The sequence below is a fragment of the Salvelinus namaycush genome, unplaced genomic scaffold, assembly GCF_016432855.1.
Source record: "Salvelinus namaycush isolate Seneca unplaced genomic scaffold, SaNama_1.0 Scaffold7, whole genome shotgun sequence".
Lineage (NCBI taxonomy): Eukaryota > Metazoa > Chordata > Actinopteri > Salmoniformes > Salmonidae > Salvelinus > Salvelinus namaycush.
Window position 1 is genome coordinate 1011032 of NW_024061419.1, and position 18997 is coordinate 1030028.

Sequence of the window (18997 nt, forward strand, 5' to 3'; positions counted from 1 at the left end):
CTCTCATATAGTCTGCAAAAAACTCTCAAAATTTTCACTTTTTTTAACATCTTTATTTTCATGCATATAACTTGTCAAAAATCATTTTTATTACCAAATTCAGTCTTTCGTGTGGACAATATTTTTTTCATGTTTTCATGACTGCTTGAGATTAGGTCCCTGAATGGTCATAAAGCTCTTCAAATAGAAGTACGTTTATAGCACAAAATATCTTACAGGTAGGTCCTCTCTCACTCTCTCTCATCATGTCACAAGCTGACAGGCTCCCAGAGGCAGGGCCATAAAAGGCCCCAGCTCACTCAACTGCCCCTCCCCTTTCCAACAGCCATCAACCCAGAACATCCTGAAGACAGAACATCTAAAAGATAATCTGGGAATCCTTTCTTCCTCTTGGAGCTTTTCAAAAGTGAGGTGAATATTCAATGTGATGTTTGTACAGTGCCTTCGGAAAGTATTCAGACACCATGACTTTTTCCACATTTTAGAAAGTTACAGCCTTATTTGAAAATGGATTTTAAAAATATATATATATTCAGCAATCTACACACAATAGCCCATCATTTGGGGTGGCAGGTAGCCTATTGGTTAGAGCATTGGGCTAGTAACCATAAGGTTGATGGATCGAATCCCTGAGCTGACAAGGTAAAACTCTGTTGTTCTGACCCTGAACAAGGCAGTGTTCAGCGGTAGGCCGTCGTTGTAAATAAGAAATTGTTCTTAACTGACTTGCCTAGTTAAATATAAAACATCTAATTACAAAGCAAAAACAGGTTTTTAGAAACATTTATTAAAGATAAAAAATATACCTTCTTTACATAACAGTAAGTATTCAGACCCTTTATTATGAGACTGTCAGAGTAAAAACCAAGCCATGAGGTAGAAGGAATTGTCTGTAGAGCTCCGAGACAGAATTGGGTCGAGGCACAGATCTTGGGAAGGGTCCCAACACATTTCTGCAGCATTGAAGGTCCCCAAGAACACAGTGGCCTCCATCATTCTAAAATGGAAGAAGTTTGGAACCACCAAGACTCTTCCTAGAGCTGGCGGCACAGCCAAACTGAGCAGTCGGGGGAGATGGGCCTTGGTCAGGGAGGTGACCAATAACCCGATGGTCACTCTGACAGAGCTCTAGAGTTCCTCTGTGGAGATGGGAGAACCTTCCAGAAGGACAACCATCTCTCCACCTCTCCACCAATCAAGCCTTTATGGTAGAGTGGCCTGACGGAAGCCCCCCCTCAGTAAAATGCACATGACAGCCCACTTGGAGTTTGCCAAAAGGCACCAAAAGGACTTTCAGACCATGAGAAACCAGATTCTCTCGTCTGATGAAACCAAGATTGAACTCTTTGGCCTGAATGCCAAGCGTCACGTCTGGAGGAAACCTGGCACCATCCCTGGGGGGAAGCATGGTGGTGGCAGCATCATGCTGTGGGGATGTTTTTCAGCAGCAGGGACTCTCGTCCAAGGTGGCTTAGCAGTTCAGACGTCTTTTTCTGTTCCGTATTGTCGTGTCCTGTATATATATATATTTACACCTTTCTTCGCATATCTTTTATTTATTTTATTATCCAAGAACTCAACTACAAAAGCTTTCCTGCAAAAGCTTTCCTGCAACCCGCTTCACCAATTACAAAAAGTATTATTTACCTCAATCTGAAAATCCATCGTGGAAGCTAGCCAGGGGCTAATTCAGAAGCTAGCCTGAAAGCTAACCAGAAGCTACTCCGATAGCTAGCCAGAAGCTAATCTGTAGCTGCCCCGAAATTAGCCGGTTTGCTGGCTAGCGTTGGTGTTTCAGCTGCCCACGTTTAGTGGTCATCAGCTATTCCTTTAGCTCGATAATCTACCGGCACTTTTGTGCAACGCGACTCGGACCGGAGCATTCCGGGACTTTTTTTCTCTCAGTTTCCCCGGATTCCAGCCGCAGGCTCTGGACACTTGCACCTTGATTTCGCAGCTAGCTAGCTGCAAACCGTGTGACTATTGGCTTACGTCGACCCCGGAGCAAACTCAAATCATTCTGGAGCTAGCCAGCTGAGGAGTTCCATCACCATCCGGACCCGTTTCTTTCGTTGCTGCTGCAGATACGGAACCCCACCGGGCCTTCACGACTGACTGCCGCGACTGACTGCCGACGTTATCTGCCCGAGGGATTTATCCAACTGGCACCTCCGTCCCGACGTTACCTGAACGCTCATCTGAGGCCCGCTAATCGTTAGCTGTCTTATCGGCTGCTATCTGAACAAGTATATCGGACAACTATTATTATTATTATTATTTATTTATTTTATTTTTTTCCTTGGGTCACTATATCTATTTTGCCAATTTGGATTGATCCCCTCTACCACACGGAACCCCACTACACGGAACCCCACTAACCTACCGACGGAAACGCACGAGGTATCTACAAACAGACCTCCATCCTATGCTGCTACCGATAGCCATATACCCGGCCAGCTGTCTGGATCGCCACGACCCCAACCAACCTCTACTCACTGGACCCTTATTGATCACTCGATTAGCATGCCTCTCCTTAATGTAAATATGCCTTGTCCATTGCTGTTCTGGTTAGTGTTTATTGGCTTATTTCACTGTAGAGATTCTAGCCCTGCTCTCTATACCATATCCAACCTCTCAGTTCCACCACCCACATATGCGATGACATCACCTGGTTTCAATGATGTTTCTAGAGACAATATCTCTCTCATCATCACTCAATACCTAGGTTTACCTCCACTGTATTCACATCCTACCATACCTTTGTCTGTACATTATTCCTTTAAACTATTTTATCGCCCCCAGAAACTTCCTTTTACTCTCTGCTCTAGTAGCTCTAGGCGACCAATTCTCATAGCTTTTAGCCGTACCCTTATCCTACTCCTCCTCTGTTCCTCTGGTGATGTAGAGGTGAATCCAGGCCCTGCAGTACCTGGCTCCACTCCTATTCCCCAGGCGCTCTCTTTTGATGACTTCTGTAACCGTAATAGCCTTGGCTTCATGCATGTTAACATTAGAAGCCTCCTCCCTAAGTTTGTTTTGTTCACTGCTTTAGCACACTCTGCCAACCCGGATGTTTTAGCCGTGTCTGAATCCTGGCTTAGAAAGACCACCAAAAATTCAGACATTTTCATCCCCAATTACAAGATTTTCAGACAAGATAGAACGGCCAAAGGGGGCGGTGTTGCAATCTACTGCAAAGACTGCCTGCAGAGTTCTGTTATACTATCCAGGTCTGTTCCCAAACAATTCGAACTTCTACTTTTAAAAATCCACCTCTCTAAAAACAAGTCTCTCACCGTTGCCGCCTGCTATAGACCACCCTCTGCCCCCAGCTGTGCTCTGGACACTATATGTGAACTGATTGCCCCCCATCTATCTTCAGAGCTCGTGCTGCTAGGCGACCTAAATTTGAACATGCTCAACACCCCAGCCACCCTACAATCTAAGCTTGATGCCCTCAATCTCACACAAATTATCAATGAACCTACCAGGTACCACCCCAATTCCGTAAACACGGGTACCCTCATAGATATCATCCTAACAAACTTGCCCTCCAAATACACCTCTGCTGTTTTCAACCAAGATCTCAGCGATCACTGCCTCATTGCCTGCATCCGTAATGGGTCAGCGGTCAAACGACCTCCACTCATCACTGTCAAACGCTCCCTGAAACACTTCAGCGAGCAGGCCTTTCTAATCGACCTGGCCGGGGTATCCTGGAAGGATATTGATCTCATCCCGTCAGTAGAGGATGCCTGGTCATTTTTTTAAAATGCCTTCCTCACCATCTTGAATAAGCATGCCCCATTCAAGAAATTTAGAACCAGGAACAGATATAGCCCTTGGTTCTCTCCTGACCTGACTGCCCTTAACCAACAGAAAAACATCCTATGGCGTTCTGCATTAGCATCGAACAGCCCCCGTGATATGCAACTTTTCAGGGAAGCCAGAAACCAATATACACAGGCAGTTAGAACAGCCAAGGCTAGCTTTTTCAAGCAGAAATTTGCTTCCTGCAACACAAATTCAAAAAAGTTCTGGGACACCGTAAAGTCCATGGAGAATAAGAACACCTCCTCCCAGCTTCCAACCGCTCTGAAGATAGGAAACACTGTCACCACCGACAAATCCACTATAATTGAGAATTTCAATAAGCATTTTTCTACGGCTGGCCATGCTTTCCACCTGGCTACCCCTACCCCGGACAACAGCACTGCCCTCCCCTCTGCTACTCGCCCAAGCCTTCCCCATTTCTCTTTCTCCCAAATACAGTCAGCTGATGTTCTAAATGAGCTGCAAAATCTGGACCCTTACAAATCAGCCGGGCTAGATAATCTGGACCCTTTCTTTCTAAAACTATCTGCTGAAATTGTTGCCACCCCTATTACTAGCCTCTTCAACCTCTCTTTCGTGTCGTCTGAGATCCCCAAAGATTGGAAAGCAGCTGCGGTTATCCCCCTCTTCAAAGGGGGGGACACCCTTGACCCTAACTGCTACAGACCTATATCTATCCTACCCTGCCTTTCTAAGGTCTTCGAAAGCCAAGTCAACAAACAGATTACCGACCATTTCGAATCCCACCACACCTTCTCCGCTATGCAATCTGGTTTCAGAGCTGGTCATGGGTGCACCTCAGCCACGCTCAAGGTCATAAACGATATCGTAACCGCCATCGATAGGAAACAATACTGTGCAGCCGTATTCATTGACCTGGCCAAGGCTTTTGACTCTGTCAATCACCACATCCTCATTGGCAGACTCGACAGCCTTGGTTTCTCTAATGATTGCCTCGCCTGGTTCACCAACTACTTCTCTGATCGAGTTCAGCGTGTCAAATCGGAGGGTCTGTTGTCCGGGCCTCTGGCAGTCTCTATGGGGGTGCCACAGGGTTCAATTCTTGGACCGACTCTCTTCTCTGTTTACATCAATGATGTCGCTCTTGCTGCTGGTGATTCTCTGATCCACCTCTACGCAGACGACACTATTCTGTATACTTCTGGCCCTTCTTTTGACACTGTGTTAACAACCCTCCAGGCGAGCTTCAATGCCATACAACTCTCCTTCCGTGGCCTCCAACTGCTCTTAAATACAAGTAAAACCAAATGCATGCTCTTCAACCGATCGCTGCCTGCTCCTGCCCGCCTGTCCAACATCACTACTTTGGACGGCTCTGACTTAGAATATGTGGACAACTACAAATACCTAGGTGTCTGGTTAGACTGTAAACTCTCCTTCCAGACTCACATCAATCATCTCCAATCCAAAGTCAAATCTAGAATTGGCTTCCTATTCCGCAACAAAGCATCCTTTACTCATGCTGCCAAACATACCCTTGTAAAACTGACCATCCTACCAATCCTCGACTTCGGTGATGTCATTTAGAAAATAGCCTCCAAAACCCTACTCAATAAATTGGATGCAGTCTATCACAGTGCCATCCGTTTTGTCACCAAAGCCCCATATACTACCCACCACTGCGACCTGTACACTCTCGTTGGCTGGCCCTCGCTTCATACTCGTCGCCAAACCCACTGGTTCCAGGTCATCTACAAGACCCTGCTAGGTAAAGTCCCCCCTTATCTCAGCTCGCTGGTCACCATAGCAGCACCTACCTGTAGCACGCGCTCCAGCAGGTATATCTCTCTAGTCACCCCCAAAACCAATTCTTCCTTTGGACGCCTCTCCTTCCAGTTCTCTGCTGCCAATGACTGGAACGAACTACAAAAATCTCTGAAACTGGAAACACCTATCTCCCTCACTAGCTTTAAGCACCAGCTGTCAGAGCAGCTCATAGATTACTGCACCTGTACATAACCCATCTACAATTTAGCCCAAACAACTACCTCTTTACCTACTGTATTTATTTATTAATTTATTTTGCTCCTTTGCACCCCATTATTTCTGTCTCTACTTTGCACTTTCTTCCACTGCAAACCAACCATTCCAGTGTTTTTTAGTTTTTATTTTACTTGCTGTGTTGTACTCACTTCGCCTCCATGGCCTTTTATATTTTTATTTATTTATACATATATTTGTTTGCCTTCACCTCCCTTATCTCACCTCACTTGCTCACATTGTATATAGACTTATTTTTTTTCACTGTATTATTGACTATATGTTTGTTTTACTCCATGTGTAACTATGTGTTGTTGTATGTGTCGAACTGCTTTGCTTTATCTTGGCCAGGTCGCAATTGTAAATGAGAACGTGTTCTCAATTTGCCTACCTGGTTAAATAAAGGTTAAATAAAATAAAAATAAAAAAGGAGATTAGTCAGGATCAAGGGAAAGATGAACCGAGCAAAGTACAGAGAGATCCTTGATGAAAACCTGCTCCAGAGCACTCAGGACCTCAGACTGGGGGCGAAGGTTCACCTTCCAACAGGACAACAACCCTAAGCACACAGCCAAGACAATGCAGTAGTGGCTTCGGGTCAAGTCTCTGGTCTCTGAATGTCCTTGAGTGGCCGAGCCAGAGCCCGGACTTGAACCTGGTCTAACATCTCTGGAGAGACCTGAAAATAGCTGTGCAGCGACGCTCCCCATCCAACCTGACAGAGCTTGAGAGAGTCTGCAGAGAAGAATGGGAGAAACTCCCCAAATACAGGTGTGCCAAGCTTGTAGCGTCATACCCAAGAAGACTCAATGCTGTAATCGCTGCCAAAGGTGCTTCAACAAAGTACTGAGTAAAGGGTCTGAATACTTATGAACATTTTATTTTTCAGATGTTAAAAAATAAAATAAAATTTGCAACAATTTCTAAAGACCTGTTTTTGTTTTGTCATTATGGGATATTGTGTGTAGATTGATGAGGGGAAAAAATGATTTAATACATTTTAGAATAAGGCTGTAACGTAACAAAATGTGGAAAAAAGTCAAGGGGTCTGAATACTTTCTGAAGGCATTGTATATAGCCATGTTATAAAGTATGAAAAGGCTTGTTCATTCACATGTCATGAATTCACTATGACATCATCATATTTGTATATATCCTAATGAATAAACTTTGGCTGGAAACATGGTTATTATTTATTTATTTAACTGAGAACACATTGTCATTTACAGCAACAACCTGGGGAATCATTACAGGGGAGAGAAGGGAGGATGCATGAGCCAAATTGTAAACAGTTTATATAGTTTACACAAATATTAGTCTCTTAGCTCTTATTGCAGGACTTTGACTGTGGTACATCACCTCCCCAGTCAACCTATTGTCAGAGGGGTGTATTATGACATCATATAGAACTACTCAGACATTCTAAATATCACTTGATTATCAGAGGTTCATCCATATCATGAAGGTGGATATTGATCCAACCATTTCAAAAGTAATGACCAGGCTGATGGAAACAGGATATGCCTTTACAATTTTATAAAAGCCGACAGACGATATGTTAGTTCGTTTGACATGGTGGGGTCTTTTTGTGTCAGTAAAAATGTTTAAGCGAGAAATGGCGGTGGAAACTCCTTTATGCTCAAATATTTATATTTAAGTTTTGTCACGAAAAGCCTTTTATCTGCAATGAGTCTGTTTGATAGAAACATTTCTGGTGGGAAAATGCGTATATTGTTTTATGCAGATTTTAGAATATTCACATGAAAATCTGTCGCAAATTGCATGGAAACTTAGCTACCAAGGTGGATATTGATCCAACACCTGCTACTTATTCAAACCAGCCCACTAGGCACAGACGGCAGTTCAACATCTAGTTTCTATTTACATTTCTTTGAGTCGTCAACTAAAGTGAATTCAACATGAAATCAACAAAAAATGTCACCTGTCATTGGATTTAGGTTGCCAGTTGGATGAAAAATAACTAAAAATACCTGATGTTGATGGCTTTTACAAATCCAATCAGTTTTCTACATCTATCATCATCACATGGATTTGTTTTGTTGAAAGTACGTGGAAACAACGTTTATTCAACCAGTGGGAGGCTTGTAATTCCCCCCAGAAAAGTTGAACGAGGAACTCTTCATTGAGACAATGATAAACAGCAATCCGTGGGAGAGTTGAGGTGGATATTATAAAATAAGCATCTGCTGGAGTCCAAGTCAAACCAAGATTCTTTATTTCTGAGCTCAGAGAGAATAACAGAGTTACACAGTTATTCATACAAGGACGCAGGTGCAGCTGGTTTGCAACACATAATGATGGTCCCAAGAACAGGAGATTATAATAGGACAGTTTCACAAGGTTAGTCACATAATCAGTTATGTGGACACATACAATTAACATTTTCCGTTACAGTCTGAATATTTGAATTTCATTAAATCATCAGTGGGCCAACAATGCAAATGTAAACAATGGAACAAATGCATCACATCCAAATATCACTGTATTATCTGTAGTGCTGGAGGAATGACACACCCAGATAAACACACACAAAGAGTTTTAAAAAGGACCATTTAAACACATGGAATCTGATCTACTTTATATTCAAACTGACATACTACATATTAAATTCATGTTTTCTAATAAAAACAAACAAATATATGTTTGAGTATACCTTGTACCATTTAATTTCATACGGTAAAAACAAGTAAACACATTATCAGTCAACAATATAAGACAATGGGAGCACTGTGTATGTTCTCTGATGAATTTTAAGTCAATGAGATGTGAAATATCAATATACAAGTAATTCTTCTCTTCTGTGTGGATTCTCTCATGACGTTCAAGTGACTGTGATGAGTAATATGTTTTCCCAGTCTGAGCAATTTCTAAGCCTTCTCCTCTGTGTGTAGTCTCATGTGTTCTTTCAGGCTTCCTAAATGGGCAAAAACGTTGCACCCTGGGAGGAGTGGTAGGCTTCTCCCCTCTGTGTATTTTCTCATGTTGGTTCAGGTTGCTTTTCTGGTTAAAACTCTTTCCACACATGGAGCAGTGGTAAGGCTTCTCCCCTGTGTGTATTCTCTCATGCTGTTTCTTCTCCCCTGTGTGTATTCTCTCATGTTGTTTCAGCTCCCCTGACTGGCTGAAACACTTTCCACACTGGGAGCAGTGGTAAGGCTTCTCCCCTGTGTGTATTCTCTCGTGTTGGTTCAGGTTTCCTTTCTGGCTGAAACACTGTCCACACTGGGAGCAGTGGTAAGTCTTCTCCCATGTGTGTATTCTCTCATGAGCTTTAAGGGTTCCTAACACCTTAAAACTCTTTCCACACTGGGAGCAGTGGTAAGGCTTCTCCCCTGTGTGTATTCTCTCATGTCGTTTCAGCTCCCCTGAACTGCTGAAACACTTTCCACACTGGAAGCAGTGGTAAGGCTTCTCCCCTGTGTGTATTCTCTCATGTTGTTTCAGCTCCCCTGACCGCTTGAAACACTGTCCACACTGGGAGCAGTGGTAAGGCTTCTCCGCTGTGTGTATTCTCGCATGGGCTTTAAGGTTTCCTAAAAGCTTAAAACTCTTTCCACACTGGGAGCAGTGGTAAGGCTTCTCCCCTGTGTGTATTTTCCCGTGAGCTTTAAGGGTTCCTAAAAGCTTAAAACTCTTTCCACACTGGGAGCAGTGGTAAGGCTTCTCCCTTGTGTGTATTTTCTCGCGTTGTTTCAGGTTCCATAACCGGTTACAACCCTTTCTAAAGTGGGAGCACTGGTGTCGTCTTGCTGGTTCGGACGTCCCTGGCTCTGGTTCCTCTGAGTCTGGTCTTTCTCCTGCCAAAGACACTGTGTTATTTTTAAATTAGAGACCCGAATGAAATCTCCACATGATAAAACAACCTTGCTACGAGGGTAAATCCTAAATCAGATCTCTCAATAACCTGAGGCCAGTTTTAACAATTATAGTGTGATTTTAAAACAAATGTAGAGCTTCCTGGCAATTACTGCTATGTTTACATTACTTATTTTATTCATCCTGTTTTACAAGTCAGAACACAAACTAGACAGTTCTAGGACACTGAAGACACAGACGTCGCTAGATTCCAATCAAGCAGGTGGTTCTAAATACTTTGTGTGGAAGTCCAAAACTTGTTTTTACGTCGAAAATACAAAAGCACAAGATACAAAGCACTTGAACTTTGTGAAGCGTTTATTTGGGCTGCAATTTCTAAGGCTGGTAACTCTAATGAACTTATGGATCAGAAGTAACTCTGGGCTTTCCATTCCTGTGATGGTCCTTAAAGTAATGATGGACTGTTGTTTCTCTTTGCTTATTTGAGCTGTTCTTGACATAATATGGACTTCGTCTTTTACCCAATAGGGCTATCTTCTGTATACCACCCCTACCTTGTCACAACACAACTGATTGGCTCAAACACATTAAAACCTGTTATGGCTAGGGGTTCCGCTAGCGGAACGTTTCGACAACATCCGGTGAAATTGCAGAGCACAACATTTTTTTTTATTCACAAGTGCAATACACCAAATTAAAGCTTAACTTCTTGTTAATCTAGCCACCATGTCAGATTTCAAAAAGGCTTTACGGCAAAAGCAAACCATGCGATTATCTGAGGACAGCACCCCATCAAACAAACACATGACAATCATATTTCAACCCGCCAGGTGCGATACAAAACTCAGAAATAACTATATAATTTGTGCCTTAAGTTTGAAGAGCTTCTTCTGTTGGCACTCCAATATGTCCCATAAACATCACAAATGGTCCTTTTGTTCAATTAATTCCGTCGTTATATCTCCAAAACGTCCATTTATTTGGCGCGTTTGATTAAAAAAAACACCGGTTCCAACTCACCCAGCATGACTACCAATATCTAATAAGTTAAGTTACCTGTAAACGCTGTCCAAACATTTCAAACAACTTTCCTAATCCAACTTTAGGTATTTTAAAATGTAAATAATCGAGAAAATTTAAGACGGGATAAACTGTGTTCAATACAGGATAAAAACAACGTGAAGCATGTGACCTGGAGCGCGCATCAAAACATTAGAGAGCACTAGGCTGGACCCTCATTCTGAATAGCCGTACTTCTTCATTTCTCTAAAGAAAAACATCAACCAATTTCTAAAGACTGTTGACATCTAGTGGAAGCAATAGGAACTGCAACCAAGTGCCACAGAAAAGTGCCACACAAAGCCATTTGAAAACAGAGTCACCTCAACAACAAAAAATTCCTCCTGGATGGTTTGTCCTCGGGGTTTCACCTGTCAAATAAGTTCTGTTATACTCACAGACATTATTCTAACAGTTTTAGAAACTTTTGAGTGTTTTCTATCCAAATCTACCAATTATATGCATATCCTAGCTTCTGGGCCTGAGTAGCAGGCAGTTTACTTTGGGCACGCTTTTCATCCAGACGTGAAAATACTGCCCCCTATCCCAAACAGGTTAAGGAAAGAAATTCCACAACTTAACTTCTAAAAAGGCACACATGTTAATTGAAATGCATTTCAGGTGACTACCTCATGATGCTACAGTCCTCCTTTAAGACTCCATGCTACAGTCCTCCTTTAAGACTCCATAATGTTTCATCATTAGATGCTACAGTCCTCCTTTAAGACTCCATGCTACAGTCCTCCTTTAAGACTCCATTCTACAGTCCTCCTTTAAGACTCCATCATGTTTAGAATGTGTCTGGAAGCGCTACTCTATCTACTCTACTCTCATCCTTTCGGTTTTAATCATATTTATAATAATAATGTTATAATAGCTAATAACTAACTTTAATAACTAGGGTTAATACCTGCCTGGCGCCCCAACAAAATCTTTATCTTTACCCCCATCTAACAATACCGCTACAGAATTAGCATAGTAGGCCATGTAACTTAAGGTAATCTGAAATATTTAGGACTAACTTATTCCTTGCCACCCATTCTGAAACTAACTGCAGCTCTATGTTAAGTGTTGCAGTCATTTCAGTCGCTGTAGTAGCTGACGTGTACAGTGTTGAGTCATCCGCATACATAGACACACTGGCTTAACTCAAATGTCATTGGCATGTTGTTGGTAAAGATTGAAAAAAGAAGGTGCCAAACAGCTGGCATGGGGAATTCCTGATTCTACCTTGATTTTGTTGTACAGGCTTCCATTAAAGAACACTGTGTTCTGTTAGACAGGTAGCTCTGGGGCGGGAGATAAAGGTGTGGTATCCTGTTACCCTCTTTACTCTCTTCCTGTGGAACCATAAGATGTAAGGATTGGAGAGAAGGAGGAGTGTCTTAAGTAGGATGTATATCTGGATGGAACAAATGTTGGGATGTCTGAATTACAGCTGTACATAACCTTTGGTAATAATTAAACTTGGTTAAAGCTTCTCTAGTGTCCGTGAGTTATTTACTGTGAAAAAAAATAACCTAACAACATCAACAACATAGGAATCACTACAAACAATTGTATGACCTCTTATATAGCACATTAGGCCCAGCCTTTTGGAACTTTGCTTTTTCTAGATATGGCTACTAAATTGTGATCACAACATCCGATGAATCTGGCTACTGCTTTCAAACAAATTTCTGCAGCATTAGTAAAGATATGATCAAAATATGTTGATGATTTCATTCCTCTACTGTTTGTAACTACCCTGGTAGGTTGATTGATAACCTGAACAAGGTTGCAGGCACTGGTTACAGTTCAAAGCTTTCTCTTGAGTGGGCAGCCTGATCACAGCTTTCCTCCAGTATTAGTTAATTAATTAACAGTGTCTGGAGTTTAGTTTGCCTGTTCTACAGTCTTGTAAAGATAGGGGGGTTGACTGGGACAGGCAATGTAACATCCATAATGTTTTAAGGAAAAGTTTTTGTAAAACAAGCACCTTACATTGGATCATCTTGAAACTTTCTCTCCAAAATGAACTTTCATCAAGGTTTTATATGGTCTATTGGTTTCTCTCTTTTCATTGGCAGAATCTTTTTTCAGTGTTATGATATTCATAACATCCATATCCACCAGTCTATCTTCCTGTCAACTAACAGAACTCTGCTGGTTGTCCTGGTAACAGATACCAGTCAATCTTCCTGTCAACTAACAGAACTCTGCTTGTTGTCCTGGTAACAGATACCAGTGGGCAGATCTATTTATTTGTTCAAACTAAACTACAGCACTTACTTTGATGAGCCAAATCTGATCCTTTCTTCTCTTCTCCTCCTCTCACAGTTCCACTCAGCCCCGTTGTTTTCCTGCAGTCCACCAGCAGCACAGACAACCTCTTCATACCCAGCAGTGAGGCGCTACCGGGAGAGGCACGACACAGGGACTTCGGGAGGGAGGAAGGGCTAGCGTTGTCCTTGTAACCAAAAAGAGGGGACACAGACACATATCATTATGGATGCTGATGCCACTGTTGTCATGAAGTGTCTTTACAGAAACCCAGCCCAGACCCCGATAGAGCAGGCTGTATGCTAGACCAGACCAAGCTGTACCATCTGGTGTTCTGATCTGGAGAGACTCTTCTCTGACTCGTCAGCATCAGGATGTTGTTGAGGCTCCCCAGAGGATCCACAATAGTCATGTCTCTCTCCTGTGTTAACGAGGACATCAAACAGATCGTAAACTTATGACCATCTATTGCAAGTCTTAGAGTCTTACAAGAGGCATGCATATGTCTAAAATGGCCACTTTCATCATGATTTCCTAAAATGTTGTTTGTGATGCAAATGTAAAAGGGTCGTTCCACAAAATGGGTGACTTTTGCGTCCCTTTGATATTTTAAGTAGAAAATATGCACCAATATTGAATTTTAAAAGCCTGTTATATTAGATGAGGGGAACTTTAATATAGACCACATGGAGAATTCAATACATCTAATTGAAAAGTCCCAACAAAAAATGTACCAATGGCAGATCGAACCTTTAACAATTTATACAGTACTGAACAACATATTAAAATATAGAACTTCAGTAGAACGCCCCCACAGTTCAACAACTGCATAGTTTGTGTCCCTGCTTTTAAGAAAGTACTCACTGGTGTTAATCGGATCTTCTGTCTCCTCCTCTTTCACTCCCAAAACGTCTTCCTCCTTCACCTTTACTGAGATAGCATCCTCTTCCTCTCTAAAAGGTTCTTTCTCTTCTTTCACTATAACAGCCTCCTCTTCCTCCTTTTTCAATCTGAAAGATTCTTTCTCCATACAGCAGACCCCCTCTTCATTAGCAAGGGAGGAGTAGTTTGGTGTGCTCATTGTCAGGGATGTTAGCTAGCTAGGTAGCATTAGCGACTAGCCTAGTGCTAGGTTCAGTGTCAATCTTTAACAAGTTTGCAAATTGAACAAGCAAATTAGGTTAAAGTTAAGCAGTTGATACGTCAACCGAAATTTGTTTAAAACACTGAGATTAGCTAATTTACATTAACATGGTCTAAAGCGTCAATCTTTCTGTTTTATGTTGGCTAGCAAGCTACCGAGGTGGTTGAAAGAGTATCCGCGTTGTTGTTGGTGAAGAAGCGTCCGGTCCAGAAAATGACACGTCACGCAAGAAGCATCACCTGAAAGACGCACATCCGCCATCTGCTGGCTGGAGTGAGTAACGCAATTTGGAAACTATAGTTACTACACTTTTTTGTATTGGAAAGAAAGTCATAATAATTTAACAATAAGCTGATATATTTTCTCTTCCAAATAATACGTTCCTGTACACAGACGTAGAAGCTCAATATGAATATGTAGATGATTAATAAATACTTATATGAATAGGTAGTGTGTTATTAATACACATTTTCTCTGTTTATTTTTCACATTCGTTTTTATCTAGATGTGACCATACTATTCCCTTAAAGCCACGCTCCATAAGATACAAATCATCCTGTAAACAACAGAGCAAATGCATCACATGCAAATAGCACTTGATTGTCTGTAGTGCTATACACTGAGTCAACAAAACATTAAGAACACCTGCTCCTTCCATGACTTAGACTGACCAGGTGAATCCAGGCTAAAGCTATGATCCCTTACTGATGTCACTAGTTAAATCCACTTCAATCCGTGTAGATGAAGGGGGGAAACAGGTTAAATAAGGATTTTTAAGCCTTGAGACATGATACATGGATTGTGCATGTGTGCCATTTAGTGGAAGACAAAATATTTAAGTTACTTTGCACGGGGTATTGTAGTAGGTGCCAAGCGCATCGGTTTGTGTCAAGAACTGCAACGCTGCTGGGTTTTTCAGCTCAACAGTTTCCAATGTTTACCAAGAATGGTCCACCACCCAAACAGTGGTGGTCAGTGCCGTTTAAGATGAGGCAGGACGATTAGTTTTTTCATGAGCATGGCCTTAATTCTATTACAGCATATTGGATGACTGTCATTCATATTTCACTCACCCTGTTCAATGTAACAGCAATAGGTTTAGGCTACTACATGATACTAACATTTCCCCTATACCCATCATGAGGTAGCAACCTAGCCTAAACCTTTGCAGTGACACATGGACAGACAGTGACACATTCAATATCGCCTTGCACACTCTCGCCTGCATCTAGCTGAAATAGAGATATTACTGGACAAATTCAGGTATGTTTATCCATGTTTAAAAAACATTTGTCAACAGAATCGGCGGAATGAATACACCCCTGATCAGGAATAAACACAGTTCACTTTCATAACAGCCACGTTGTATTCCTTCTCTCCTCCTCTCACCTTTTCCCTTTGCTTCTGGACTTCAATGCACAACACATCAGCTGTATGTGACCAGGCAAAAAAAACTTTCCAAGTCAAACCATAACTGCTACACACAGCCTACATCCTTGTCACCATATTAGCTAAAGTAATGTCATAGTCGACATAGCTAATAGAACTAACGCGTTAGTAAACCTGCTACAATCATGCAGTAACATTACAGTGTACAGTCAGTAAGCAGTTTAGCACTTACATTGGCGGGTCCCAGTGGCAATAAATTAGTAAAACCAAAAGCTTACCTTGACTTGGAAGAGTTCCAGTGTTGTGTTGGAAAGTCATAGCCAGCTAGCTAACATAGCATCCCTTTGTTTGAGCCAAGTGTTTGAGTAGGCTAAACCAGATAGCTGCATTTGCTAGCTAAGTAAGTGAAACTGAAAGTGTAAAATAAGTGACGAAATATCTCTCTCTCTCGCTTCTCCTTCATTTTGGAATAAAATAATTTGTTCAAAACTGTTCAACTATTGTCTTTCTCTCTCTTTGAGTCAACTACTCACCACATGTTATGCACTGCAGTGCTAGCTAGCTGTAGCTTATGCTTTCAGTCCTAGATTCATTCTCTGATCCTTTCATTGGGTGGACAACATGTCAGTTCATGCTGCAAGAGCTCTGATAGGTTGGAGGACGTCCTCCGGAAGTTGTCATAATAAGTCTATGGAAGCCTTGAGAACCATGAGCCTCCTAGGTTTTGTATTGAAGTCAATGTAACCAAAGGAAGATGCAAAGTAGTATGTTTTAATCAATTATTATTTGGTGACAAAAGTATCCTAAATATAATTACATCTAAACTGAAACTGACATACTCCATATTTAGTTCAAATAAATTGTTATTTGCCACATGCGCTGATTACAACAGGTGTAGTAGACCTTACCGTGAAATGCTGAATACAACCTTACTGTGAATTGCTTACTTACAAGCCCTTAACCAACAATGCAGATTTAAGAAAAATAAGAGTTAAGAAAATATTGAGTAAATAAACGAAATAAAAAAAAGTAACACAATAAAGAATACAGGAGGTACCTTTACAGAGTCAATGTGGAGGCTATATACATGGGGTACCTGTACAGCTATATACATGGGGTACCTGTACAGAGTCAATGTGGAGGCTATATACAGGGGGTACCAGTACAGAGTTAATGTGGAGGCTATATACAGGGGGTACCAGTACAGAGTTAATGTGGAGGCTATATACATGGGGTACCAGTACAGAGTCAATGTGGAGGCTATATTCATGGGGTACCAGTACAGAGTCAATGTGGAGGCTATATACATGGGGTACCAGTACAGAGTCAATGTGGAGGCTATATACAGGGGGTACCAGTACAGAGTTAATGTGGAGGCTATATACATGGGGTACCAGTACAGAGTCAATGTGGAGGCTATATACAGGGGGTACCAGTACAGAGTTAATGTGGAGGCTATATACATGGGGTACCAGTACAGAGTCAATGTGGAAGCTATATACAGGGGGTACCAGTACAGAGTCAATGTGGAGGCTATATACAGGAGGCACCAGTACAGAGTCAATGTGGAGGCTATGTACAGGAGGTACCTGTACAGAGTCAATGTGGAGGCTACATACTGGGGGTACCAGTACAGAGTCAATGTGGAGGCTATATACAGGAGGTACCAGTACAGAGTCAATGTGGAGGCTATATACAGGGGGTACCGGTACAGAGTCAATGTGGAGGCTATATACAGGGGGTACCGGTACAGAGTCAATGTGGAGGCTATATACAGGGGGTACCGGTACAGAGTCAATGTGGAGGCTATATACAGGGGGTACCAGTACAGAGTCAATGTGGAGGCTATATACAGGGGGTAGCGGTACAGAGTCAATGTGGAGGCTATATACAGGCGGTGACAGGACAGTGTCAATTTGGAGGCTATATATATGGGGGACCAGTACAGAGTCAATATGGGGGGTATATACAGGGGGTACCGGTACAGAGTCAATGTGGAGGCTATATACAGGGGGTACCGGTACAGAGTCAATGTGGAGGCTATATACATGGGGGACCAGTACAGAGTCAATGTGGAGGCTATATACATGGTGGACCAGTACAGAGTCAATGTGGGGGCTATATACAGGGGGTACCAGTACAGAGTCAATGTGGAGGCTGTATATAGGGGATAACGGTACAGAGTCAATGTGGAGGCTATATACAGGGGGTACCAGTACGGAGTCAATGTGGAGGCTATATACAGGGGGTACCAGTACAGAGTTAATGTGGAGGCTAAATACAGGGGATAACGGTACAGAGACAATGTGGAGGCTATATACAGGGGGTACAGGTACAGAGTCAATGTGGAGGCTAAATACAGAGGGTACCAGTACAGAGTCAACGTGGAGGCTATATACAGGGGGTACCGGTACAGAGTCAATGTAGAGGCTATATACAGGTGGTACCAGTACAGAGTCAATCTGGAGGCTATATACAGGGGGTACCAGTACAGAGTTAATGTGGAGGCTATATACATGGGGTACCAGTACAGAGTTAATGTGGAGGCTATATACAGGGGGTACCAGTACAGAGTTAATGTGGAGGCTATATACATGGGGTACCAGTACAGAGTTAATGTGGAGGCTATATACAGGGGGTACCGGTACAGAGTCAATGTGACGGCTATATACATGGGGTACCAGTACAGAGTCAATGTGGAGGCTATATACAGGGGGTACCGGTACAGAGTCAATGTGGAGGCTATATACAGGGGGTACCGGTACAGAGTCAATGTGGAGGCTATATACAGGGGGTACCGGTACAGAGTCAATGTGGAGGCTATATACAGGAGGTACCTGTACAGAGTCAATGTGGAGGCTACATACTGGGGGTACCAGTACAGAGTCAATGTGGAGGCTATATACAGGAGGTACCAGTACAGAGTCAATGTGGAGGCTATATACAGGGGGTACCGGTACAGAGTCAATGTGGAGGCTATATACAGGGGGTACCGGTACAGAGTCAATGTGGAGGCTATATACAGGGGGTACCGGTACAGAGTCAATGTGGAGGCTATATACAGGGGGTACCGGTACAGAGTCAATGTGGAGGCTATATACAGGGGGTACCAGTACAGAGTCAATGTGGAGGCTATATACAGGGGGTAGCGGTACAGAGTCAATGTGGAGGCTATATACAGGCGGTGACAGGACAGTGTCAATTTGGAGGCTATATATATGGGGGACCAGTACAGAGTCAATATGGGGGGTATATACAGGGGGTACCGGTACAGAGTCAATGTGGAGGCTATATACAGGGGGTACCGGTACAGAGTCAATGTGGAGGCTATATACATGGGGGACCAGTACAGAGTCAATGTGGAGGCTATATACATGGTGGACCAGTACAGAGTCAATGTGGGGGCTATATACAGGGGGTACCAGTACAGAGTCAATGTGGAGGCTGTATATAGGGGATAACGGTACAGAG

At 42.5% G+C, this 18997-nt stretch overlaps 1 protein-coding gene across 1 annotated transcript in view; it reads right to left on the reverse strand.

Annotated features, from left to right (window-relative positions):
* Positions 1-8407: 8407 nt before the first annotated feature.
* The window catches only part of LOC120042500 (zinc finger protein 345-like), a gene marked incomplete at its 5' end in the record, with an annotated part of 30097 nt that continues 19507 nt past the window's right edge, over positions 8408-18997 (reverse strand). The window contains 2 exons of the mRNA XM_038987332.1: positions 8408-9653; positions 13003-13027. Coding sequence (XP_038843260.1) covers positions 8440-9653; positions 13003-13027 — 1239 coding nt within the window. The remainder of the gene's footprint in view (positions 9654-13002; positions 13028-18997) is intronic.